Genomic DNA, 27245 nt, shown 5'->3' with positions numbered 1-27245 from the left:
CCGCTGAGAAGGTACCAGACATTTCTCCACTCAACACAGTAGAACACGGTAGTAGAACACTGTAGAACACAGCCGCACACCTCCAACATATGACGCAACACTCTCCAACAACACGACTCAACAGTGCCCAACGTCAACGTAACAGAGTGTAACCCTGCGTTGTGTGACAGCACAGTTCCGCACCGGACTTAAACTCACAACCTTGGACATGGGAGACAGGTGTGCTGGTAGCAAGGAGGCTAAAACCCATGGGTGCTAACGTCTGTCACTAGCATGTCATGTGTGCCCACTGCACAGCTCTGTACCCACTGGCTACCGTCACAACAGCATCATTTCCCACACCCATGCCGCCAAACACTGCATGACCAAACGCGACACAACGAAATAATGTCCTGCAGAGCATTCCCCAGAATTCCTCAGCATTCCCCAGCATTCCCCAGTCTATGCTGAATGTTTCAGGGTGCTCCCATGGGAACTTGTTGAAGTGTCTTCTTTGTGGGAGTCGACATCACTATTAAGCTACAGTCGTAATCATCTCTAGTTGTCGTCATCATCATTATCATCATCCAGGGCTGAACTAACTCATACTGTAGTAAAGAATTCTGACCACACTGACAAACTCTTTTGCACTGCTGCTTCAATCAACTTAACATGGATAGAATCGAAGCCCATATTGAATGGCTGCTAATTTTAATTTCTCTCTCTCTCTGTTTGTGTGTGTGTGTTTGTGTTGCCATGACAGCACTTTGTAATTAGCAGAACGATGCCGATGTTTTACTGGATTGGTCTGAGTGACGAGCGCACTGGAGACTGGGAGTGGATGGATGGCACCCCTTACACTGTCACCAGAAGGTTTGTTTGTGTTTTTATTGTGTGTGTGTGTGTTTGTGCGTGCGTGCGTGCGTGTGTGAATCCAGCATGTCTCATGTCTGGTTTCACTAATGGTCATTTATGACTGTTTGTCATTTACTGTTTATTGTCTGAAATTGAATGATACTGTAACCGTTCTCGGATCATTGAGTGGATGTGACTAAAGCATCCTGTCGTGTGTGTGTCCATCTGCATGTATTAACTGACGTGTGTATGTGTGTGTGTTTGTGTCCATCTGCATGTATTAACTGACGTGTATATGTGTGTGTTTTCAGTGAGTGGATGCCTGGGCAGCCAGATGACTGGCGTCTCCATGGTTTAGGTGGGGGGGAAGACTGTGCCCATTTCCACAGAGACGGTCGCTACAACGACGACCACTGCTCCCGTCTTTACCGCTATGTCTGCAAAGCTCCAGTCAGCGCCAATTTAAAACCCTTTACTGATTAGGGATTCCACAATTGATGACTGTGTTTGTATGTGTGTGAATATGTATGTAATATGCACGTTAGAAGTTGATAAAGAGTGGATGCAAGTGATTATGATTTGTGCTTTGGTTTCTGTGAATGTAAATGTATATACACACACATGCTCTGGGTTGACAATGAGGACATGAATGCTTGAGACACTATGTGTGCTTGTGTCTGCAGTGGGCAGAGGAACTGGAGGAGCTTTTACTAATTACTAGAACTTAACCCACTTCAGCCCACAACGTTTCCACCCGGATAAGTTCATTTTCATCCAGATGGTTCTATCAAACCACTACTGGGAGACAAAGTTGCTTACAAAACACTTTATTGAATGTTAATTGCACCTTTTTAAAAAGAGAGTGAATGGAATCTACAACTGGTTATAATGAGAAACCTACACAGTTATAGCTTTGTGTTTTTGTATTTGAGTGTTCTGTAAATACTTCAGAGCCTAACGGTGTTTCCAATGCTGTCAGGGGTCAGGGTACTGACAGCAGAAGCATAGGTAGCCTATCCAAATATAGGCTTGAGGTATTATGTTCTTCACTCATTTAAACCAAGACAGAATACATATGGTAAACTAATGACCTTTTCATGATGTTTCTAGGAGGCTACTCAGTATCGCACAAACCGCAAAGCACTACAGTTCAGGATATCTGACGGGTCCGGGAACACCGAGTCCACCCTGAAACCCTCGCAGAGAGCAACTCGCAGTAATTCCTCCATGAAGGCGCGCGAATCGCGCAGATCTGTACCAGATTCGGTCCTCAGCTCGCGGAATCCGTGCTTCTGGTGTTGGTCTCGAGGCAGCTCGTCAGGACAAGGGACCCATTCCAAGCGCAGGCAATTCTGACGGGCGGTGCTTGGCTGGGGCAAAACAGGACCGTCTCTTGCTACGTAGGAAAAGCGCGCACACAGAAGCTCAAGAACTACTCGCGATGTACAGAAGACAGTGGCTACATACACACGTACAGCGCACGACCTTAGCTCATAGTTTTCAGGACCACGCTTTAAGTTGAAGTGCAGTACGCGCATCTCACTTTCCGTGCTAACATTTAACATAGCTGCACGGCAGCTTGCTGTACCTCCACCAGTCTCATGACGCCGAATCTCATCAAGCAACGGGCGAATCTGGAAGAAATCCGCTTCGCGCTTGAGTAGCTCCAGTTCCTTGAAGCCTTCGGGTAAATCAAGGCTGTTGGAGCGCAGGTAATTGAGAATGTAGCGGAAAACTTTCCCGTCTCGATCAATGAAGAAGTTTCCGCGCCGGTCTCTCAGTAACGGGATCTGCCCCGTGAACATTGCACCGAGCATGGAATCACGGCAACGCGTGAGGGTGTCCAAAGTAGTTGTGTACACCTCTCCGCCTACGTTAACCGACACCGGGTCCTGCGGTGAATTCCCGTTACCGTCCGATGTGTTTAGCATGCTAATCACAGATATTCTCTTAAGTTGTCCTTAGATTTGTGGCTGCTGCTGTGCGCGTAGCGATGCGTAGCCTATACCAAACTCCAATTGCTCCAAAGTTTGCGTCTTTAAAAGAGTCCTGTTTGCCTCTCCTGTTGTCAGCTGAGTCTTCGGTTGCGTAACGGAGGCTCTGTCCGTTCACACTTTGGTTCTCGGCCGGCATACTAATCACCCCTCTCTGTATCACGCTGGCCGTCATGGCGAGACGTGCACTTTTTCATTGAAACTTACAAAAAACACATTGTTGTCGCAGTGAGCAAACCGTGTCTGTCTGTGTCAGTATCCTTTTTCTCTCTCTCTCTCTTCCTTATCCGTTTAATTGTTACCAATGTGTCATTGTGTCAGCGACAACGGAAACACGTCTAGAGAACATTTTGTGTGAGCCAGAGTTGCCAGAGCGAGCCAGAGTTGTAAGAACTTTGCACCTAGCGCTCCGTGTAGTGACATAACAGTCCGCTATGAACTATGATGTAATTAAATATTAAAGTTATAATAGTATTATATGAAGTAGTACAGTAGGCCAACACTCAGCTGTTTATCAGAGCACTGTGTTTTTCTTTGTTTTATTACAGTTTGTTCTGTCGTTGTTAATCTCTCACTCTGACAGACACACATTTTTGTGACTTTCACATAGGAAGGGCATGTAAAATAGATGAAATGTTCCTCCGTTTTTATGTCGTAACCATGACACCAAGACAAGGCAGAGCTCCAAACTCTTTCAGCTGAAAGCCTACACACACACACACACACACACACACACACACACACAGACACACACACACACACACACACACACACACACACACACACACACACACACACACACAAAGGAGAAAATGTGGTTGAGTGAGGGAGGAGTGAAGAATTTGTACAAATGTCGGGTGTCTATGTTCACACAGTTTGAATACTCAGCTTGCCCTTGATGCTAGCTCACCTTGAATTGGGGTAGGGTCAAAAAACATTTGGCCACAAATTCTCAAATTTTCTGCCAAGCTCGTCTCTAAGAGCTCTACCTCTACCTTAGCTCATCGCTGTTCATTTGAGGAATGGCGCCACCTAGTGAATAACGGTAAAAGCCAAAATCTAGCACTTCACCAGAGCCAATATCTTGTGATGATAAGGTTCGGACAAGATTCAATTTGACATCCTGCATCACTACCAGGGAGATAGAGGTTCCTTAGGTAGAGGAGTTGTTCAGCAAACGGAGAGTTGTTAGTTCGATCCCGACTACTCCTCATCAAGTGTTGAAGTGTCCTTAAATGATATATCTCTTATAAAGTCAAACTCATCCTAATATTCACAGGTACTCACAGGTATTGCTTCACACCCTATCAGTGTACAGCCGCCACATCCACAAACTATAATTCCTTAAACTTTCACTCAGAATACGACATACAACAAACTTTTTAGTCTATTCTTGACAGAAACAACAACTGTGGTCACTCTTCTTTTTTAAAGTAATTAGACAATCATAGACTGAGTAGTGTTCACAGTTACTGTTGTCAACAGGAAATATGTTTAATATTAATAGGAAATATGAAATACCCTGAAACATATTGCAGTTTCTAAATTAAATTAAAACAAAAATAAAATGTGTTGTACAAAAGTATCCACAACTCATAACCCTTCATTTAATTAATAATTAGCATTATTTCATAACTGGGATAAAAGTTCTCTTTACACATAGGTCAACAATGTCTACCTCATCATTTCTATTTAAATTTATATCTAAGTTTTTAGTTTAATTTGAAGTGTTTGTTGATTTGTTGATTTTTGTTGATTTTTGGATACAGTGGATGGTGAGAGTCCAGAATGCGTGTGTGTTCCTTCTTCAGGGATGTATTCTCTGGATGTGTCGCACTGTGATGTTACTTGAAAGTCCTAGACTTCTAAACTTCTCCCCAAACTGAAACATGAACACAGACACACAACAAACACACATACACATACATTAGAATTAGTACATTAGAATGTGAGTATGTAAATATGTGTGAGGGACAAACTTAGTAGACACAATCACCTACCTGTTCAATGATCAGCTCTTCAATATCAGACTGTGTTAGGTCTCTGTCTGAGGTGAGTGTTGCGCTCAGTCCAATCACATGACCTTAAAAAAGTAAAGCAATGAGCTCTGAGTCACAAAAGATACACAAACATACACACACAAACACACACACACACACACCCACACGCACACGCACATGCCCACGCACACGCACACGCACACTCACACCCACACACACACATAAACCCGCACCCGCACATGCACACATATACATACACTCACACACACACACACACACACACACATACACACACACACCCACAACCACACCACACACACGCACACATACACACATGCTGGGCCTGAGGTTTGATTGGACGTGGATCTGAGTGTTGGTTTGAATGTGTGATTTGATGTTTGTTTCTGTGAAAGTGGAGAAAATGTGGCAATGTTGGAGATGATACCTGGGGTTGTAGTTGTAGAGTCGGGTGAGCCTGCGGTGGTTAACTGGTTGGATGGAGGTCCTAGTGTATGTGTGGAAGTAGAGATGAAGCCAGTAGTGGAGTCTGATAGAGCATCGGTGGTTGCCATGGAAGGAGCTTCAGGGGTAGATCCAAGAGTATCACCTGGAGTGATGGCAAGACTACTAGTAGAGCCTTTGAAACTGGTACCAGGGGTGGTGTCAGCAGTGGTATCAGTTGTAGGGCCAACCATATCTCTAGGGGTTGTGCCATGGGTGGGGATGGGAATGGGGGCAGTTTCTGAGGGAGGATGTTGAGTGGCAACAGTGCCAAAGGTCTCACCGGTACTGGCAGCAAGTTGGGTGATGGTGGTAGAACTGGCTGTAGCCTGAGATGTCACATCGGAGACTGAGACCAAAGTGGAACCTTTACTTGATTCTGGTACTGTGCTGAGGGTGCTAAGAGGTGTCGGATTTACAGCAGAACTGGTCGAGAAACCAGAATCATATGATACAGCAGTAGACCCAATAGAACCAAGGGTAGTCATGCTGCCAGTAGTGTTGGCTGTGGACAGTTGAGGTGAGGTTGTGGGAATTGGTGGGGTTTTATTAGTGGAGGTGTGGTTGGCGGTTACATTAGGATTAGGACTATTGTTTAGGGTTAATGTTCTGACAGATGTTTGGTTGGGAGATGGGGTTGGTGTGGGGGTAGACTGTGGAGTATCCGTTTTACTGTATACTGGGGTGGATGTTGTCTTAGTGGAGAATTTTGAGGTAACAGTGGGAGTATGATTGCTAGTTTGGTTGGTGTCAGGGGGTGATACAGATATGTAATCTGTAGTAGACGTAGTGAGTGAACGTTCAGCCGGAGGAGTTGAAGATTCAGTTGGAACTGGGGTGGATGTGAAGCTAGAGTTTAGGGGGGTTGTTGGAGTTGAACTCTGATGAGAAAACATGGTGCTAGCTGATATGACAGCAGGGGCAGATGTTGGAAGAAAGGTCAGATCTGACACTGCAGTGGGGGTATGATTAGATGTCTGATTTGCAGCAGGTGTGGCTATAGGAGTGAAGTTTTTGGTGAATGGTGGAATTGGGGAAGTGGAAGGGAAAATAGAGGAAGAGTTGGTGACCTGGGTATATACTGGGCTTGAGGTTTGGTTGGAGGTGGATCTGAGTGTTGGTTTAAATGTGTGATTTGAGGTTTGGTTCTGTGAAAGTGGAGAAAATGTGGCAATGTTGGGGATGATACCTAGGGTTGTAGTTGTAGAGTCAGCTGCTGGGGCAGGGGTAAATGTGGGGGTACGTGTTGAGGTGGAACCTGTGCTATTTGAGAGGTTGGATTGAGGTCCAAGTGTTTGTATGGAAGTATAAGTAGTAGTGGAGCCTGATAGAGCATCAATGGTTGCCATGGAAGGAGCATCAGTGGTAGATCCAAGAGTATCACCTGGAGTGATGGCAAGACTACTAGTAGAGCCATTGAGAGTGGTACCAGGGGTGGTGTCAGCAGTGGTATCAGTTGTAGACCCAACCATATCTCCAGGGGTTGTGCCATGGGTGGGGGTGGGAATGGGGGCAGTTTCTGAGGGAGGATGTTGAGTGGCAACAGTGCCAAAGGTCTCACCGGTACTGGCAGCAAGTTGGGTGCTGGTGGTAGAACTGGCTGTAGCCTGAGATGTCACATCTGGGATTGAGACAAAAGTGGAACCTTTACTTGGTTCTGGTACTGTGCCAAAGGTGCTAAAAGATGTGGAATTTACAGCAGAGCTGGGTGAGAAAACAGAACCATATGATACGGCAGTAGACCCAATAGAACCAAGGGTAGTTTGGTTGGTGTCAGGGGTGGATACAGGTATGAAATTTGTGGTAGGCGTAGTGGGTGAACGTTCAGCCAGAGGAGTTGAAGATTCAGTTTGAACTGGGGTGAATGTGAAGCTAGAGTTTAGGGGGGTGGTTGGAGTTGAACTCTGATGAGAAAACATGGTGCTAGCTGAAATGACAGCAGGGGCAGATGTTGGAAGAAAGGTTAGATCTGACACTGCAGTGGGGGTATGATTCGATGTCTGATTTGCAGCAGGTGTGGCTATAGGAGTGAAGTTTTTGGGGAATGGTGGAATTGGGGAGGTGTAAGGGAAAGTAGAGGAAGAGTTGGTGACCTGGGTATATGCTGGGCCTGAAGTTTGGTTGGAGGTGGATCTGAGTGTTGGTTTGAATGTGTGATTTGATGTTTGGTTCTGTGAAAGTGGAGAAAATGTGGCAATGTTGGGGATGATACCTAGGGTTGTAGTTGTAGAGTCGGGTGAGCCTGCGCTGGTTGATTGGTTGGATGGAGGTCCAAGTGTTTTTATGGAAGTAGAGATGAAGCCAGTAATGGAGTCTGATAGAGCATCCGTGGTTGCCATGGAAGGAGCTTCAGTGGTAGATCCAAGAGTATCACCTGGAGTGATGGCAAGACTACTAGTAGAGCCATTGAAACTGGTACCAGGGGTGGTTTCAGCAGTGGTATCAGTTGTAGACCCAACCATATCTCTAGGGTTTGTGCCATGGGTGGGGGTGGGAATGGGGGCAGTTTCTGGGGGAGGATGTTGAGTGGCAACAGTGCCAAAGGTCTCATCAGTACTGGCAGCAAGTGGGTTGCTGATGGTAGAACTGGCCGTAGCCTGAGATGTCACATCTAGGACTGTGACCAAAGTGGAACCTTTACTCGGTTCTGGTACTGTGCTGAGGGTGCCAAGAGGTGTAGGATTTGCAGCAGAACTGGGAGAGAGACCAGAATCATATGATATGGCAGCAGACCCAATAGAACCAACTGTAGTCATGCTGCCTGTAGTGTTGGCTGTGGACAGTGGAGGTGAGGCTGTGGGGATTGGTGGGGTTTTATTAGTGGAGGTATGGTTGGCGGTTACATTAGGACTAGGACTAATGTTTAGGGTTAATGTACTGAAAGAGGTTTGGTTGGGAGATGGTGTTGGTGTGGGGGTAAACTGTGGAGTGTCAGTTTTACCGTATACTGGGGTGGATGTTGACTTTGTGGACAAATTTGAGGTAACAGTGGGAGTATGATTGCTAGTTTGGTTGGTGTCAGGGGGGGATACAGATATGTAATCTGTAGTAGACGTAGTGAGTGAACGTTCAGCCGGAGGAGTTGAAGATTCAGTTGGAACTGGGGTGGATGTTAAGCTAGAGTTTAGGGTGGTGGTTGGAGTTGAACTCTGATGAGAAAACATGGTGCTAGCTGAAATAACAGTAGGGGCGGATGTTGGAAGAAAGGTCAGATCTGACACTGCAGTGGGGGTATGATTGGATGTCTGATTTGTAGTAGGTGTGGTTATAGGAGTGAAGTTTTTGGGGAATCGTGAAATTGGGGAGGTGGAAGGGAAAGTAGAGGAAGAATTGGTGACCTGGGTATATGCTGGGCCTGAAGTTTGGTTGGAGGTGGGTCTAAGTGTTGGTTTGAATGTGTGATTTGATGTTTGGTTCTGTGAAAGTGGAGAAAATGAGGCAATGTTGGGGGTAATACCTGGGGTTGTAGTTATAGAGTCAGGTGCTGGGGCAGTGGTAAATGTGGGGGTACGTGTTGAGGTGGAGCCTGTGCTGTTTGATTGGTTGGATGGATGTCCAAGTGTTTGTATGGAAGTAGAGATAGTAGTGGAGCCTGATAGAGCATCGGTGGTTGCCACGGAAGGAGCATCAGTTGTAGATCCAAGAGTATCACCTGGAGTGATGGCAAGACTACTAGTAGAGCCATTGAGAGTGGTACCAGGGGTGGTGTCAGCAGTGGTATCAGTTTTAGAGCCAACCATATCTCCAGGGGTTGTGCCATGGGTGGGGGTGGGGGTGGGAATGGGGGCAGTTTCTGAGGGAGGATGTTGAGTGGCAACAGTGCCATAGGTCTCACCAGTACTAACAGCAAGTTGGGTGCTGGTGGTAGAACTGGCTGTAACCTGAGATGTCACATCTAGGACTGAGACCAAAGTGGAACCTTTATTAAGTTTGGGTACTGTGCTAAGGGTGCTAGGAAATGTTTGCATAGAAGTGGGTGATTCTGATTGATCAGAATCATGTGTTGTCCCAGTAGAGCCTTGAGGACCAAGGGTAATTGTGCTACCTGTTGGAGTGGGGGAGGACGGTGGAGGTGTTGTCTTGTGCATTTGTGTGGATTTATTAAAGGTGACTGGATCTAAAGATGTCAAATATAGAAAAGGAACCAGATAAAAGGGTAAGGGGTAATTATATATCAGATTATGGTATATCATTTTAGGTTACAATGAAATGTTCCAGGTTATCTAAGTTCATCAGAAACCTCACCTTGATAGCAGATGAAAGGAAGGGGCCTGGTGCATTTTTCATCTGTCCATTTTCCTGAGGCATTGAAAGACACAGCAGTGCAGTGCTGATCCCCCTCTTCCACCGTCTGCTGTCCATTATCTGGTTCTCCGTCTTCCCAGTTCCTAAAGGTAGAGTTGCTCTGGTCTGACCAGGTTCTAGTTCTGTACAGGCCCAGCCAGGCAATGACTGAACCTAACAGTTGCCTGATGGTTTGGTACTCCACCTCGTTTCTGATGCTGACCATATCTGTGTGGTGCTTTCTGCAGAATTGCTGACCATCAGTCCAATTCAAGAACTGAGGGACTAAAACATACGTCTCATTGACGTTTTCTCTTCCTTAAACACACATACAGAAAAAGAAGTGTGAGTAAATGTCTATTGATATATTTATATATTATATTGTTTGCAGTTATTAGCGTCACTGAAACCTCACCATCATAGCATATCACAGGAAAGGTTAAGTCGCATGGAGCATCATGCCATTTGTTGTCAAAAACCATCACTACACACAGCTCCTTGCCACCAAAGTTGTCAGGTTCTTCCCACCACTGCCTAAAGTCTCTGCCCCCTTCTGTGTAGAAGCTGTCATCTTCCAAAGACCACCTCCAGTTGTTCAGGGTGTCGTCATAGAGTCCGATCCAGCCTGAGGCGTTGTAGCTTCCGTTTACCGACTGCATAAGTCTGCCCATGTCCACCACATCATCAACAGTGGCCAGGTCTGTATAATACTCTCGGCAGTGGGTCTGAGCCTCAGTCCAGGTCTTTGGCTCGTTCACAATGTGATATGAGTGGGGAACGCAGACTGAGAGGGTGCAGAGGCCTGGCCAACACAAACACAAGAGACCAACAGTGAATGCTAACATTTACTGTACTGAACCCCTTTGCTCTACGGCTATATTAGCCAATATTGGAGGGGGTGATATTTGGCTGCTTGGCTGGTATGACAGTACAGAAATTGGTCATTGAGAATATTTCTATCAGTAGATGAATTTAGATGAATTGGTTACTAACCTGAAATCAGCAGAAGAGAGAGCATGTCCACTGATGAACCAAAAAGAACACATGAATAATTTAAAATAGGATAAACATTGTGTTAATGAGTCAACTCTGAAGGGATGGACATTTTTATGTCATATATTTGTACAATATAGAATATCAAAATACAATTAGGAATAGCAATACTTCAAATTTTATTAGAATAATTTTATTCACATGTAAGCTAAGCTAAACCTTCAGTTACAATATCTACACACTGTATTGTCATAATTAAGTTTAATAAAATTACATAAACATTAAATGCAGATTTGTGTGTGTTGCCATCAGCACTGTCTTCAAAGATGAGATTTGTGCCAAGACAGACCCTCCCGAGGTTTGTGTTATTTGACCTGACATTGGGCATGAAAAAGAGACACCTGAAACCGCAAGAGTCTTGCCACAGGACAAACAGGCCCAGCCCAAAACACCATTGAGGAGGAACACAAAAGAACAATATTTTTCCCATAGTTGCAGCCCAGGAGACAACAGACAACGATGTCTCCCAATTCTGTGGAAGATTACAACATTTGCCTTACAAAATTAAAGGCAGACTCGTGGCTGGATGATTCAAGACCGTCCTACATGAATACACAAATACCTTATTGTAGAGATCACAAAAACAAAAAAACTAAAAATATACAAATGAAACAATAACTTAAAATCAACTTTGGATAAGGTATTGATTATTGCGACTCACTGCAATGAGACTTTCTTCAATAACAGGCAGTTGTAAAACAGGGATCGCTTCCTGATCCAGGCAGTTGCATTCAAATTAGACACTTGGAACTCACTTTCAGCGTTTTAGCAGAATGTGCCCAAGGGTTCAGGAAAATCTTCACACCGATATAGTCTTGATTGATCAATCGTGCAAAATTAAATCTTCACAGCGATACAGTCTTGATTGATCAATTGCGCGAAATGAAATCTTCAGGGACAATGTGGTAGATGAGCAGTAGTTCCTGTTTCTGAAGAGAGCTTGGAATGAAATAGGTTACCAGACCCCCTACGCCTATGTCTCTCTCTCTCTCTCTCTCTCTCTCTCTCTCTCTCTCTCTTTGTCACACACACACCCACATGCACTGTAGACCTATTCCTGACGTATTTTGTAGTTATGGCTTCAGAATGTTTGCAGTACACTATATTAGCAAATAACAACAACCTATACATTCTCAAGACACAAGAATTTACAATGTGATGTTACCTGTTTTAAGTATGGAACTTAGAAAGAAATCAAATATGGCCGTCAAACTAAACAGACATTTCAGCAGGTAATTGTAATATTGAAAAAAAAACTTTTTATTGGATATGTACCTCCCTCTCTGTGTGTCATAATGTGAGATACAGAGAGAAGGGTTGAGTCACTAGGAGAGATACAAGAGGAGAGACAGAGAGGAAGAGAGTCAGTAAGTGAAGTGCAGAGTGGTCTGTTTTTATTCCACAAGGTGGATTACTGTTAGGTGACAAACTGGAAGTTATTATTTGAAAGCAACTGTCATTTCTATAGGTATAGGTTGAGGGTGGACATATCTGTCAGTTAGTCAGGATTGTGATTCTGTACACTGGAACTCAGCATGGTGGCATACAAGGTTACCGTGACGACTGGAGATTTGTTACTAGATGGCACACGCGATCATGTCTTCATCATCCTCTATGGAACGGAGGGAAAGAGTGAGCGCAAGAAACTCAATGATGCCCCGGAGCTGGGCAGTGGTGTGGTAAGGATGAAGAGACCTTAATGTGGTGTTAAGGTTGAATATCGTTTTTAAATGAGTAAGTCACAGTGAAATGTGAAATTGAATTGACTTAATTAAAAAAACAAATAAAGACTAAATTCAAATTGGCAGGAAGGTTCATGTAATGATGATTATTGTAATCAGAGGAGGCGACATAGACAAAATTACACATAGAGCAGGAGAAGAGAAAGCATTTGAGAATCTGGTGTTGGAGGTACACTTGGAGTTATAAGAGTTTCTTTGCGACCAAAAGTTAGTCTCTGAAGTTAGTACGTTTCAAGAGGTAAATTTGCTTTCAAAACCAGGCTGCTTACAAGCTTATCAAAGAACATACTTGTTTCCCTTCAGCATAAAACATTTGAATTTATAGCTGAGAAGAAGTCAATTATGAGTGTTGATATCTGTCCACAATATGAGCTATATGGAAAGAGGTAGAGCAGATTTGCATGAAAGAACCATACCAAAGAAATGTGTCCATGTGTCTTTCTCTCTATCTCTGTCTCACAAATGTAGCCTCGTTAACTTGCTGTAAACCATATTTATGCAAGTCACTCCTCAACTCATGATTAGATGTGTTCTCAGATGTTTAATGTGCAGTGAAATGTGAAATTTCTTCAATTCATTTCTGCAAACTCGTTCATGTTCAAATTCCATGTCATTGCTATTTAACTCCTGCACATTGTAGGAACCTTCCCACATGTGTGCATTTAGTCTTGCCCATGGCACCACAATTCTGAGGTTGCTGGGCAACGTCAAGGAAACAGGGAAGGGTTCCTCCCCCTCCACTAGGAATGCAATGTAGGAGACTCTGAAAAAGTGTGTTTGCCCAGGGCACAAAGGTAGCCAGAACCAGCACAGTACATAGTGGAGACCAGTGCTCATACTGGTTGTGTGTATCTTCTGACATAACGCATGATGAAAAGTGAGTTATTTGGCCTAACACATGACATGATGGGGAGACATGTATGATTTATCTCTTTGCTCACTGTTACTTGACAGGAAAAGCAGTACAATGTGGAGTGCCCCGCCTCCCTGGGTAAGGTGATTATGATTGGCTTGGACAAGGAGGCATATCTCTTCTTGCCAGATGATGATTTGTTCTGTGTAATGGTGAAAGTGGAGACGCCCGAGAATGAAACACTACATTTCCCATGCTACTCGTGGGTCATGGAAAGACAGCTCCTACTGGTTCGTGAGGGGAAAGGTAAGTTCAGTATCATATTAAGATGCCTTAAGATGTGTTGGGTTCATGAGATGCCTCCACCATTGCAGTTGCTAACTGAAAGGTAAATCTGTGCTACATATTGACCGTTTAAAAACCTACAGATTCCCCCCGCTATCTATAATCATACGAACCAACAGAAAGAGAGAAATATCTAAAAACCATGCTTTAGTATCCAGCAGGAAGCGATCTTCTGTAATAAGGACAGGTGGATGATCATGCATCTCGTGTGTGTCTGTGTGTGTGTGTGTGTGTATACCTTCTGCCAGCAATGACTCGGAAGAATGACACAATTCCTGCCCTTTTGGAGCACCGGCTAAAAGAGCTGGAGGTGCGAAAACAACAATATGAGTAAGTGTAGTGTGTGTGTGTGTGTGTGTGTGTGTGTGTGTGTGTGTACACGTGTGTATGTGTGTGTGTGTGTGTGTGTGTGTGTGTGTGTGTGTGTGTTTGTGTGTGTGTGTGTGTGTGTGTGTGTGTGTGTGTGTGTGTGTGTGTGTGTGTAAACGTGTGTATGTGTGTGTGTGTGTGTGTGTGTGTGTGTGTGTACACGTGTGTATGTATGTGTGTGTGTGTGTGTGTGTGTGTGTTTATGTGTATACATGTGTGTGTGTGTGTGTGTGTGTGTGTGTGTGTGTGTGTGTGTGTGGACGTGTATTCATTCTGATGTCTTTGGGTGTTCCTCAGGTGGAAAGAGCTAGTGGAGGGTCTACCTCACTGCTTGGCACTAGACAACACTGAGGCACTTCCTGCTGAGGTCCGTTTCTCCCTTGACAAGCGCATGGACTTCCTGCTCACCGCTAAGACCACGTGAGACACTTGCTTTTAAATTGACAAGTCACCCTACCTATGCATAGTTTATTGGTAGTGAACTTTTCGTAGTGAGTTTTTGTAGAATTCATCAGTCTCCCTGTCCTCCAGCCTATGTTCTCTCACTTGCAGGATTGCTGAACTCAAGATTAAATTCCTAGCTAACAGCAGGAAGCCATGGGGCAAGCTGGAGGATATAGCACAGGTCTTCTGGTTCAACAAGACCAAAACATCTGGTAGGACCTATTTCTTAAGAAGGATATTATTCTCATATTAGAGCATTACAATGATGGGACATACTGTGGAAATATCATCAGAAATCTCAAAGCAACTGGCAAAAAAAGAGTGCAATAACTTTAGCCTTTCTACACTATGTATTATTCTCTTAATCTTCTGTAAGTCACGTGTTGCAACACAATTATTATAATTACAAGCGTAGCTGTAATCTATCAGTGATGTGTAGGCATAAAGAGTCTAATCGTCCCTCTAGACTATGTGCGTCAACACTGGAAAGAGGACGAGTTCTTCGGGTACCAGCTTCTCAACGGCGCCAACCCCATGATGATCCAACAATGCCAGGAGCTTCCACAAAAGTTTGCGGTCACTGCCGACATGGTGCAACCCTTTCTGGAAGGAAGTGTGCTACCAGTAGAGTTACAGGTATGAAAGAAGTATGCTACCAGTAGAGTTACAGGTATGAAGGAAGTATGCTACCAGAAGAGTTACAGGTACGAGGCATAGGCACACATTTAGCAAGAATCACTACTATGTGTGTAGTGACATAAACAAAATTACAATGGCCTGTCAAGCATTTGGCTATCCTCAGTGTCAGTGCAATCGGGCAATAGTTATTCAGGCAACCCACATTTTGCTTGGGGATGGGCACAATGGTTGTTGATTTGAGGCACGTCGGGACAACAGCGTTCAACAACCACGGTCAGGGAGAGGTTGAAATTGTTGTTGAAGACCTTTGCTAAATGGTCGGCGCATACCGGGAAAGCACACGTCTGAGGACAACATCGGGTCCAGCTGCTTCCCTTGCATTGTTGCTGTGCAGTACCCTTCTGACCTCATTAGTGAAGTCCAGAACAGCCCAATACTGGCTGTTTGTATTCTCTGACCTGTTAACACGGGGTGCGTAATGAATAGTTAGACGTGCCACCCGACACACATGATAGTGAGTGAGTGAGTGAGTGTGTTCATGTGTTTCTCTGTCAAGAGAAAATAAAAGCTTTACAAATACGTGAGAGAGCACGGTATTTCGTCACAACCACTATGGTGTGAATTTAGCTTTTCGATCTAAGGAATTTGCAACGACACAAATATCTTCCAATATGCTAGAAATGATGTAGCCATGGTAATGCACTGTAAACCCGAATAAGTTACCAGAACTCAAAAAATTTGACGTAATAAATTGCCTCAATTTTTTTAAGTTGATTAACTTAAAAGTCAAAATTTTCCAGAACTTAAAAGGTTGGATGACTTGCTACTTGTACCTTTTGATAACAGTTAAATTAAAGTGCTCATTTAGCTCAACTCAAATATTTGCAGTCAATATGACTTACAGTTTTCTGTTAAGGCAACTCAATTATTTTCAGTTATTAAGACTTAAAATTTCCAGTTTTGAAACCACTGGAATAAGTTCACAGAACTTAAAAGAATAAGTACACAACCACACCATTTTATGTTAACACAACTCAAAGTTTATTAGTTTGTGTTGTCATTGTTTTAAGTACACAGTAGTCAAATATGTTGAAATTGTTTACTTAAAAAGATGTGACTCGAAACTTAACATTTTTGAGGCAATTGATTACCTCAATTACATTGAGTTTAACTTACTCAAAATATCAAAAAGTCATGAACATCTAATATTGAACAGCATTGTCTTGCCCGCTCCCTTTTAGCACACTGCAATATTAAAATTAAATAGAAAAATAAATAATAAACATCTATAAATCAAAATAAATCAAAGCCTCCCTCTCTCCTCCTATGCCATCAGTCACCTCCCTCTCCACCTCCTCCATCAGTCACCTCCCTCTCCTCCTCCATCAGTCACCTCCCTCTCTCCTCTATGCCATCAGTCACCTCCCTCTCCACCTCCTCCATCAGTCACCTCCCTCTCCACCTCCTCCATCAGTCACCTCCCTCTCTCCTCCTATGCCATCAGTCACCTCCCTCTCCACCTCCTCCATCAGTCACCTCCCTCTCCACCTCCTCCATCAGTCACCTCCCTCTCCACCTCCTCCATCAGTCACCTCCCTCTCCACCTCCTCCATCAGTCACCTCCCTCTCTCCTCCTCCATCAGTCACCTCCGCCATCAGTCACCTCCCTCTCCACCTCCTCCATCAGTCACCTCCCTCTCCTCCTCCATCAGTCACCTCCCTCTCCACCTCCGCCATCAGTCACCTCCTCTCCACCTCCTCCATCAGTCACCTCCCTCTCCACCTCCTCCATCAGTCACCTCCCTCACCTCCTCCATCAGTCACCTCCACCTCCCTCTCCTCCATCAGTCACCTCCCTCTTATCCTCCCTCTCCACCTCCGCCATCAGTCACCTCCTTCTCCACCTCCTCCATCAGTCACCTCCATCTCCACCTCCTCCATCAGTCACCTCCCTCTCCACCTCCTCCATCAGTCACCTCCCTCTCCTCCTCCCTCTCCACCTCCTCCATCAGTCACCTCCCTCTCCACCTCCTCCATCAGTCACCTCCCTCTTCACCTCCTCCATCAGTCACCTCCATCTCCACCTCCTCCATCAGTCACCTCCCTCTCCACCTCCTCCATCAGTCACCTCCCTCTCCACCTCCCTCTTCTCCTCCCTCTCCACCTCCTCCATCAGTCACCTCCCTCTCCTCCATCAGTCACCTCCCTCTTATCCTCCCTCTCCACCTCCTCCATCAGTCACCTCCCTCTCCACCTCCTCCATCAGTCACCTCCCTCTCCTCCTCCATCAGTCACCTCCCTCTTCTCCTCCCTCTCCTCCATCAGTCACCTCCCTCTCCACCTCCTCCATCAGTCACTTACATCAACAAGTCATTCTTGAGGGTCTGCAACCTGGGTGACAGTTTACCACTTCTAGACCAAGTAAAATCTTTTCAGTGAATTCAAAAGTGTTGGTCAGTGCTTTGGGGTAGCTGAGGTGTAGTGCATATATCAGTCCAAAGATTACCGGAAGGCATCGCTAAGTCTGGGGAGGCTGACCACGGCCATCACTTTCAATGATTACAGAGATTCTCACAGGGTGGTGGTGGAACTGGACGTGTGTCATTGTCACTGATGACCGTAAGGAGGGCCACTGCAACGCCATCAAGCTCCAGCTCATCAGACTCGTCCTGAATGATTGAAAAAGAGATGCTAATCACAAACTAACACAAAACTAAACTAAACCAATACCAACACAATGAGACCCAAGGGAGACTTGGGTCTCATTGTAAGAGGTGAAAAACATAAGATTCATGTTCTGCACACACGAATCAGCCAAATTACCAGAGAACCTAAGTGGTGTGAGAGAGACTGAAACCAAGGCTAAAGGACATTTACAGGAAAAATGTTTTAGCTTAACATCTTATCACTTGCCAATACATGGAAACTGTATGGGTAGACTAAACAAAGGTAAGATCCTAAAAGATATTAGTATTTTGATGGACAGTTTACATTATACACAGTAGAATCCGTTAGTGACTTAAGGAGACTCACTGTGCAGGTTCTGAAAAATCCAGAAACGTCCTCGTGCAGATACACATGGAAGGGCGTGGAGAACAGTAATGCGCTTGGTGTGGATGTCATGGATTTCCTATTAAGATAAAAAACAGAAATTGTACATACTGAAGAGTTTACTGAACAAAGCTGATTTTTAAAACAGTCCAATTAGAACATATGTTCACAAAATAACCTGTTTCACATCTTTAAATGTAATCAGACCAAATGGCAACACAAAAGTGGACTAATTTGCAAAATTCACAAAGCTCATTTGAGTCATTGAACATGTTCAAAGTTCCACCGGTTCAACCTATGAAGTGGTGTAAATAATCTATTTACCAGTTCATCGTGGATTTTTAAAATTTCAGCCAGAGCATCTGCTGTCTTTCCAGTTTTTGATGCCTTCTGTCTGAATAAGGTCATCAAGTCGAGGAAGATGGCGGTCAAGCTCAGCATAGAATGTGTTGGGCAGGTTCTGATTCGTAATCCGCTGGAACTCTGCATACAACTACATTAAAATGTAGCAGGAGAATACAGCAACAACACTTTAAAAAAACAGTTCAATTTGAAGAATCTAGCACACCTTTTATAAAGCAGAAAATAGCAGCCAAATAAGTAAGAATCACAATTATTTTCTCAAAAGAGAGCGCTGATCCATATTACCTCAGACTCTATTTGAGAGCAGGCCAGAGGTCCATGAGCTCGTTCACTGGTGGGCAGGACATCACTATGGTCTGTCGGCGTAGGGGAAATGTGGTCTCCATCATCTTTCTAATGAGGGGCAGGTTCTTCTCAGTCTTCTTGACTTCTTCAACAATTGTCTGCCTCAAACTGCTCAAGGCTTGAAGGATCCTTTCCTTGGGGAAAGTTTGGTAGGAAGTTGACTTCTGCTCGCTTGGGTCTTTTAATGTTTGGAATGTGAAGATTCATTTTCAGAGGATCACTTCTACTTCTTTTTCCAGCATTAACAGTGACCTCCTGACATCCAGCCCGTCTCATCTTGTTCCTGAAATGCCCATCTTAAACTTGATGGAGTTTTTCCATCCATTCCAGCCAGTCTCAGATCTGCTTCCTTCAAGCAGGGATGTTTGGCTACAAGAGCCTCAGCAGCCTTTGCAATCTCTTTATCACTTGGGTAAGCCTTAAAACCATATATAGTAGATGCAAGCTTTTCTAAAATGTCGTGCTTTAGGTCTCTTGTCAACTTAAGGTGCGTGTTGTTCTTCTTATATTCCGCATTTCCATCTCTAAGTTTTAGTTCAACATCAAATGCAAATGTGGGAACAGGGAAAGGACCTGGAGGCCACCTGCTGAGACGCTCTGGAGATGACACATCTGAAAGTAGAACAGTAGATGCAATAGAGCTGGAGTCTTGTGAAAGTGAGATGTGCACAACAGCTTTTTGTGGCAATTCCTCAATGTCTGTAAGGGAAGTAAGTTTCCCTTCAAAGTCTGGATCTTCGTAAAGCAAATCGAAGTCAAGGTTGATTTCCAGCTGTTCTTTTATAATGTTGATCAGTGCATCAACAGAGGTTGGTCGTGAGCTGAGTTTTAATTTTCTAGCCTGGTCTGGCTCAACAACACGAAGAATCATTGGTTGTGGGGATGCAGCTGCCATTGTGCTAATGAAAAGACAAAATCAGATTGTTAAAGAGTACCGCTTATAGTATATACAGCTTATAAATTGCTTAATTCCACTGAGAGTGAATAAAGACACAATAACTGATAAATAAAAGAACCATTCATTATTACCTGAACTCAGTTCTGTCTCACTTGAATGAACCGCTTGGGGGTCAGCAGCAGCGAGCCGTCTATCTTGTATGCAGAGAGGGACTGTATCATTCAGACCAGACTGCAGGTGGATCGACAGGCTTATGTCTGCAGTTGACAGCTCATAGGACCGTAGATGTTCTACATACCAGGAGTCATAATCACAACACAGAAAAGATACGTTGTGATTCACAAGAAAGATCTCTTCTATTTTGCCAAATGTCGACAGTCCACCACTGACTCCTACAGACAGAAACATTCCACAGACATAGTCTGTGCCATCAATGGTCACATTTGTTGTCTTGTAGATTGTGTCACTAGTTGTTTGTTCTCTAATGTGTACTTGAGCAACCTCTGGTAGAGCTGAAACCAGAACAGAGTTTTTAACATTTTTTTAAGACAAATCTTGAATGAAATGTCTTAAATGAAAGAGGGGTGGTTGATAGAGGAATTCACATTCATTGGATTACCTGGTATCTTTATCACATCTCCAGTTGTCTTCCTTAACTGTCTTAACTTCATGAAACTGGAACAGGGAGATGAAAGGGCATAAACTGATCTGAAACTGAACAATTAGAAGCATTCAAAGAGTGTCAAATTATAAATACTTCCATTCATAAATTCCCCTGTTAATGATCTTTTCATTTGATCCCCAGTGTCAAGCTACTAAAGCCATCAAGCAAAATTAACCTTAGCCTACTGTAACGAAAAGCAGCAGCACTTGCACTTATCTGCATGGTTAATCAACAATAATGGCATTTATTTTATTTTTAAAACGACGCAGCACAAGTGGGCGGGCAGATTGAACGTGAACTCTTAGTGTAGGAACTCCAGTTTGAGCTAAGAGGCCCTATTATGCTCGTTCATGCTCTTTTAATAACCTTTAAAAAGGCTACGGTGGACGTAAATGGCCCATGCGTTCGACTTTACGCACTACTAAAAAATAAGCGGTTGCACCAAGCAGAGTTTTCAACGTAACACTTATTATAACTTAACATTTACACGTTCCTCACTATTAGGTGCAAGTTCCATTTAGTACGTTAAAATACGTTACCCAATACAAAATACATCTATCAATAGTAAAACTGAGACTATGGCAAATACAATTTAGTCTGTATCATGAAGGGAAAGTCCCCCAAAACACGCTGTGCTGCTAGCGGAATGAGGGGTGGGGGGTAGCACTAGCAACACATTCTTTGAATGTTTTTAAACACCAATTCTTAAACATATATAATCATTGCTTGCTTGTAAGCTTAGGTCGCCAGGATTCATTCAAGACCACTCACGAAGAATATGGTTGCTTCGCAGCCGTAATAGTCTAGTGACTGGAGTGTGTAACATTAGTGGTCCGCTAAGTGGCTAGCCCTTTAGCAGCTAACCTATATCTGACTTAACGTCACCAAGTTGGCAATGCCCTACAGACTCCCGTGATAAGCCAGTGAAGGGCGGGGGCTTAGAGGAAGGTCTACGCTCTTTGAGACAAACACACCAACAAATGTATGAAAGAAGTAAAAGTGAATAAATATTAACATTCAAAACTTACAGTAAGTCGAGTAATTGCTGAATGCTGCCGTGTAGGTAGTAACTTTCTGCAGGCCTTCTGTTGCTTCCCGCCAAACTCTCAACCGTTTAAAACTTTTCAGTTTTTTTTTCCAGAGCTAAGGAATCAGTGTAGTATGCGCATTAGCACCGCCTTCTGCTTCGGAAGGCGAATCAGAGATTAACTGTACGTGTCCACGGCACAAATTACATGCGTTAAATCGCATGCGTAAAGTCGGATGGGGGCGTGGTCAGGAAAATCACTTTTGTTCGGTTGCAGTGCTGCGCTAATGTTGCACATTAGCAAAGTTGAGCTTTGCTAGGGACAGCCAGGTGGGCTTTGCTTTTTAAGCGCTCGCGGTTATGTTGGAAGCACCCACAGTTTTGTGTTGTCAATAAAGTCATCATTAAATACATGATTAGGATACTCAAACTCCGCGTAGTGACTGAGATCGCTAATATTGGATTGGGTCATTCGTCCCAAAATGTGCTCATGTGCAAAGTAAACAACAATCAATTAAGCGTTATAGGTAACTTATTAGCAGCTAGCTAGCTAGCCACTATGTGTTCCAATGGGTTTTCGCTTAAAGGGTTAGCGGCAAGCTAACAGTAATAGTCCAGAGCTTGAGTTCAAGACCTACACAATTCTGTTTGACCTCACAGCATTCGTGTAGCATATAAACAACAAACCGAGTCGACTAGACATATAAAAAGTCCTGTAAAAGAGGACGTGTCCGGGTAAAAGAGGACGTCTGGTCACCCTAGTTATAGGTAACTTATTAGCAGCTAGCTAGCCACTATGTTTTCCAATGGGTTTTTGGTTAAAGTGTTAGCGGCAAGCTAACAGTAATAGTCGAGAGCTTGAGTTCAATACCTACAATATTCTGTTTGACCTCACAGCATTCGTGTAGCATATAAACAACAAACCGAGTCGATTAGACATACAAAAAGTCCTGTAGCTAACCTTTATTCACATAAAATATTTCCCAGTAACAGAGTCCCGAGACGCCGCCATCTTGTTTCGATATTTTTGATTACTCCCGCCCCCTATGAACTACGTTGGCTTCCAAATAACACACACGCCGAACTGATTGGCTCTCAGCATGCAGCAAATCGCACTCATTTGCATAAAGTTAAAGCAAGCCAACTTTTATGCAGGCAGCAGACACGATTTTTTCCCTCAGTATGCAGCAAATCGCATCCATTCTATCCCAATGAGAGCAGCACGATATCGCATTGCCGTGGACACGTACCGTCACTTGGAATAAATAATGATCCCTGCAGCTACTTAACACTTAAGTAAAAATTATGAGAATAAAAATAAAAAAAATGACGAATTGATGAAGCACTTTGAGATTTTATTGTATTTTAGCATGTGCTATATAAATTAGGTTTATTTTTAAATCATCCCTTTTTGAAACAATAGAAATAACAGGACTTTATCATTATTAGCATGCAATTACTTAACTCTATTAATTTTTACTTAAGTTATGTTTTAAGTAATGCTTACTTATACACAAAATAGTTCCATTTAATCAAAAATGATTAGTTGAAATTACTCAAAAAGGAAGAACATGTTACACCAACTTGACATAATTAAGTTAGTAGAACTTTTTCTAAAACTTTGAGTATACACTACTTAATCTATTTAATTACTTTGGACGTTCGGGTTTACAGTGTGGTTAAAGGTTCTGTCAGTGGTTTGAGTTGTAAAATGTAGAAGTCCTGGACAATTTAGAAGGCCTGGACATATATGCATAAAAGGGCTGAAACAGAAATAAAGAGTGTAGACACTTTTCTTGTGTGCACACGGTTTATTTACATCATCACAGTCTAGATGTCCAGAAGCATTTTCATTTTTTGACAAACTCAAAACAATTACTTTACCATTAATGTCAAAAAACATGTACATCCATTAAAATAAGTAAATAAAGAAAAATGATCCTTTCTGTATTTGTCTGAATAGAGTGGCAATATCTTTCTGTGTGATTATTCCCGCCTGGCTGAGGTGCCCACAAACGTCATCAACCTGCGACCTCAGTACATCCCAGCTCCTTTCTGCCTGCTTTTTAAAAACAAGGAGGACAAGCTGGTGCCCATCGCCATCCAGGTACACCATGGGCATACAAGCACAGACATGGGAGGGAAGGCAATGAACAGTTAATCTGTGAATGAGAGGGACATGTCAAGACAGTACAGTAATTCTAATTCAACTGAGAGCACATCAAGAGAAAAAAGTTGTCGAGAGTTAGCAAGACCTGTACTATAAAACAAGAGGGAGATGTAGTTTTTTGACCACACCATTCTGACCTCAGCTCCAGCAGGAGCCAGGCGAAAACAACCCGGTTTTCCTGCCCAGCGATAAAGAGGAGGCCTGGCTTCTAGCCAAGACGCACGTGCGTGCGGCCGACTTCATCGAGCACCAGTTCAACTTCCACTTGCTGCGCACACACCTGCTGGCAGAGGCCTTCGTTCTCGCCACGCTGCGTCATCTGCCTTCAGTACACCCCATCTACAAGGTATCCTCGCGCAAAGTTAAACATTTACCCTTCAAGTGTGTATACACTTCCATAATAGTATCCCCATATGCCAAATAGTGCTAAATAGTCTGACATCATCATTCAGATTTGAAATAGTCTGACATAATTTCCTGTCTTACAGCTGCTGATTCCACACATGCGTTACACACTCCAGATCAACACTCTTGGACGGGAAAAACTCATCTCTGAGAAGGGACCCATCAACATGGTATATGTGTACATATGTGTGACATCACAGAGTTTATACACTAGATGACAATATCACATCATTAAAGAGTGACATCAATGAATTTAGACACTACATGACGTATCACATCATTAAAGAGTGACATCGCTGAGTTTATACACTGCATGGCATATCACATCTTTAAAGAGTGACATCAATGAATTTAGACACTGGATGACAAATCACATCATTAAAGAGTGACATCAATGAATTTAGACACTGGATGACAAATCACATCATTAAAGAGTGACATCTCTGAGGTTTTATGTGTGGATGATTGTTGTGTCATAGCACTCCCCAGGTAATTTACCATAAACATGATTTTACATTGTTTTGACATGGTGTTGTATATGATAATAAGTATGATATTGTGAAGGGGTGACTATGAGTTGTTTCTCTGGCAACTTCAACATCAGCAACTTCACACCAGTCACTTTTTATCCATTTCTATCACTCTTCCTCCTCCTCCTCTCTCTCCCTCTATCAGTACACATCCACAGGTCGTGCTGGCATGGAGGTGGTGATGAAGAAAGCCATGCAGGCTGTGAAATACAGCGCCCTCTGTCTGCCAGAGGACATCAGTGCACGCGGCCTGGACAAAGTGCCTAACTTCTACTATAGAGACGACGGCATGCTGGTGTGGGAGGCCCTCAGCAAGTGAGACTTTTAATAGCAGGCCCCTATTTGACAATGACAAATAATTGAAACCACCACCATGGTGCAAAGATTAATACACACACAAAAAAACTACAATTTAACTTTTAATAAAATAACATAATAATAATGTTTATAATAAACAGATGTCCATCAGTTGTTGCATAGCTTTTCTTAAATTTTAAGAACATTTGAACAGGTGATCAATCCATACATATCCGTTGTATTAATAATTAGGCTAGCTATTAGGCCCTGACCATATTATATAAGTACAAAGTCAGTGTAAGAGCACTGCCATACAAAATCTGATCTGTAGTTGGTTGTTCAGATTTCTTGTTCTGTTTCGTTACCCTCAACCCACGCCTCCCCTTGCTGTAACTCCACGCCCCTCCCCTAAGGGGGGGGGGCCATCCGACACTTTGGGAACCACTGACTTCTTCTGTATTTCTCGGTATGTGTGTGTGTGTGTGTGTGTGTGTGTGTGTGTGTGTGTGTGTGTGTGCAGGTATGTGCTGGGCGTTGTAGACATGTTCTACCCCACAGACATCGAGGTAGCGTCAGACGAGGAACTGCAGAGCTGGATTTTAGATATCTACAAACATGGCTTCCTGGAGCTGGACAGCACTGGTGAGAGAATGTACGAAAGAAAGAGAAAATGAGAAAGACAGAGAAATAAGAGAGATGAAAATACAAGCAAGAAGAGGAGGAAGAGAGTGACACACAAGATGTGAGAAAGAGACAAATTGAAGCAGGCAAGATCAAAGTGAGAGGCTCAGATAAAGATTGACAAAATGCAGAAAGTGGAAGAAAAGAAAGAAGAAGATGATGATAGATGGAAGAAGGATACAAATGTTGGGTTGGAGAGAAAACAGCAGTAAGAGAGAGGGTAAAAGACTGCATGTATCTGCATGTGTTGGCAGTCTGAGTATTTAAAAACTGACATTTAGATTGAACCCCCTCACTGTCTTAGGAATCCCAAAGGCCCTCACCTCAGTCAAAGAGGTCGTCAAGTTCATCACCATGGTGATCTTTACCATGACAGCACAACACTCTGCCCTGAACAGTGGTCAGGTGATGTGTGCTTACAAAACATACGCTTAATAGTGATACACACACACACAGAGATTCAAACATGCACCGTTTACTGACTTACTGGTGTGTCTTTAGTTTGATTTTGGGGGGTGGCTTCCCAACAGTCCAAACTCGCTGCAGGCTGGGGTGCCGCAGAGCAAAGAGCAGATCACCGAGGCCGACCTCCTGCTGTCACTGCCCGACATAAACACCTCTGTCTGGGGCATGGCTGCCGCCTGGATAGCCAGCAAGAGGAGTGGAGACTTTGTGAGTCCACACACACCTCTACACACACACACACACACACACACACACACACACACACAGGGCAGACAGACACACTCATCTAAATTCTATCAGAGAGCCATGCAAACTCATGACTGCGTATACTCCCCTCTTTATACTCCCTTTACTAATTTCTTCCTCTCCCTCCTTTTCTCTCTCTCTCTTTTCATCCCCCTCTCCCCTCAGGTGCTTTTGTCCCAGCACCGTGAGCAGTACTTCTCTGAGCCGGAGGTGCTGTCTCTGACTGAGCAGCTAAGGGCGGAGCTGAAGGAAATCAGTAAAAAAATAAAGGAGAGAAACGAAGGGAAAGACCTGCCCTACACCTACCTGGACCCAGAGGATATAGAGAACAGCATAACCATTTAACACACACACACGCAATTTAATATTTGGCTTTCTGAATCTTATGTTGAGCAACTCAAATGTATTTTTTTTTTATCTTTGCACCCTCTATTGTTTTAGCTATGCATTGTTGACTTTGGTCTGACAGTTTATTGGTGTAGTTGACACAGCAGAAAGCCAAAGAGCGTTATCTGTTTTTATGCACTCCCACTAAGCTTTTCATTGTGTGCAGTTCAATAAACTACCACTAGGTGGCTCAAATTCTGTAGGAAGCTGAGCAGTGACATCATGATTGTAGACAGATGTTACTATTTGCATTGTTCCTATTCTTCTATTTACAGTAAAGTACTTGATTATCATCCTCATTGAATTAACAAAACAAATGCTATGCCAAACACAGAGGCGTTTAGGCAAGTTACGTCACATTTGGATCCAGTTCCTCTTCTTCAAGGCTTTGTTGTTTCAAAATACAAGAATATATCAGATTTAATCTGCCTGCAAGGTTCTCTAAAATGATCAATATGGGAATCCAGTTTTGTGATAGATCTGTGGCAGTTTTTGTTTGTGTGTGTGACATTTACCTGTAAAATTGTACATGGGATTAAAAGATGGCTTCTTGACCTGGTCGTCATGGCATTCCTCCGTCACATGATCAGAGAGGAACCTGCATTCAGTTTGAGATTTAACACAAAATATGAAAACATAGTGTCTTATCCTTGACTGA

The 27245-nt window shown here is 43.4% G+C and overlaps 4 protein-coding genes across 5 annotated transcripts in view; 3 read left to right on the top strand and 1 right to left on the bottom strand.

The window, feature by feature from the left end:
- Positions 1–1406, top strand: part of asgrl2 (asialoglycoprotein receptor-like 2) — a 7986-nt gene extending 6580 nt beyond the window's left edge. For both annotated transcript variants that reach the window (XM_031584683.2, XM_031584684.2), the window contains exons 7-9: positions 1–11; positions 743–852; positions 1146–1406. The exon at positions 1–11 is cut by the window's left edge and continues 141 nt beyond it. In XM_031584683.2, the coding sequence (XP_031440543.1) occupies positions 1–11; positions 743–852; positions 1146–1317 (293 nt within the window). In that variant the 3' untranslated portion in view covers positions 1318–1406. The remainder of the gene's footprint in view (positions 12–742; positions 853–1145) is intronic.
- A 239-nt stretch (positions 1407–1645) lies between these two features.
- Positions 1646–3453, bottom strand: LOC105891413 (BTB/POZ domain-containing protein KCTD11-like). The gene has a single exon (XM_031584709.1). The coding sequence runs from the start codon at positions 2763–2765 to the stop codon at positions 1953–1955; it is 813 nt and encodes a 270-aa protein (XP_031440569.1). The 5' UTR covers positions 2766–3453; the 3' UTR covers positions 1646–1952.
- Positions 3454–12037: 8584 nt separating this feature from the next.
- Positions 12038–15111, top strand: LOC122133723 (arachidonate 12-lipoxygenase, 12R-type-like). The gene is made up of 6 exons (XM_042710411.1): positions 12038–12345; positions 13363–13567; positions 13855–13936; positions 14273–14395; positions 14528–14631; positions 14886–15111. The coding sequence occupies exons 1-6, from the start codon at positions 12202–12204 to the stop codon at positions 15059–15061; spliced, it is 834 nt and encodes a 277-aa protein (XP_042566345.1). The 5' UTR covers positions 12038–12201; the 3' UTR covers positions 15062–15111.
- Positions 15112–21818: 6707 nt separating this feature from the next.
- Positions 21819–27141, top strand: LOC105891414 (hydroperoxide isomerase ALOXE3-like). The gene is made up of 9 exons (XM_042710523.1): positions 21819–21905; positions 23370–23513; positions 23719–23922; positions 24065–24151; positions 24657–24826; positions 25329–25450; positions 25794–25894; positions 25991–26161; positions 26366–27141. Exons 1-9 carry the CDS (start codon positions 21819–21821, stop codon positions 26543–26545), a joined length of 1266 nt encoding a protein of 421 aa, XP_042566457.1. The 3' UTR covers positions 26546–27141.
- Positions 27142–27245: the final 104 nt, after the last annotated feature.

The sequence above is a fragment of the Clupea harengus genome, chromosome 18 (assembly GCF_900700415.2).
Source record: "Clupea harengus chromosome 18, Ch_v2.0.2, whole genome shotgun sequence".
NCBI classification, from domain to species: Eukaryota; Metazoa; Chordata; class Actinopteri; order Clupeiformes; family Clupeidae; genus Clupea; species Clupea harengus.
The sequence above is the reverse complement of the archived record's forward strand: the minus strand, read 5'-3'. Positions and strand labels throughout refer to the sequence as shown.

Coding starts and splice junctions, on each gene's coding strand:
- LOC105891413 (XM_031584709.1), bottom strand. CDS start 2,765: ATGCTAAACACATCGGACGGTAACGGGAATTCACCGCAGGACCCGGTG.
- LOC122133723 (XM_042710411.1), top strand. CDS start 12,202: ATGGTGGCATACAAGGTTACCGTGACGACTGGAGATTTGTTACTAGAT. Junction 14,396..14,527: donor CTGCTCACCGCTAAGACCAC/GTGAGACACTTG, acceptor TCTCACTTGCAG/GATTGCTGAACTCAAGATTA. Junction 14,632..14,885: donor CAACAAGACCAAAACATCTG/GTAGGACCTATT, acceptor TCGTCCCTCTAG/ACTATGTGCGTCAACACTGG.
- LOC105891414 (XM_042710523.1), top strand. CDS start 21,819: ATGATTAGGATACTCAAACTCCGCGTAGTGACTGAGATCGCTAATATT. Junction 24,152..24,656: donor AGAAGGGACCCATCAACATG/GTATATGTGTAC, acceptor TCCCTCTATCAG/TACACATCCACAGGTCGTGC. Junction 25,451..25,793: donor CCTGGAGCTGGACAGCACTG/GTGAGAGAATGT, acceptor TCACTGTCTTAG/GAATCCCAAAGGCCCTCACC.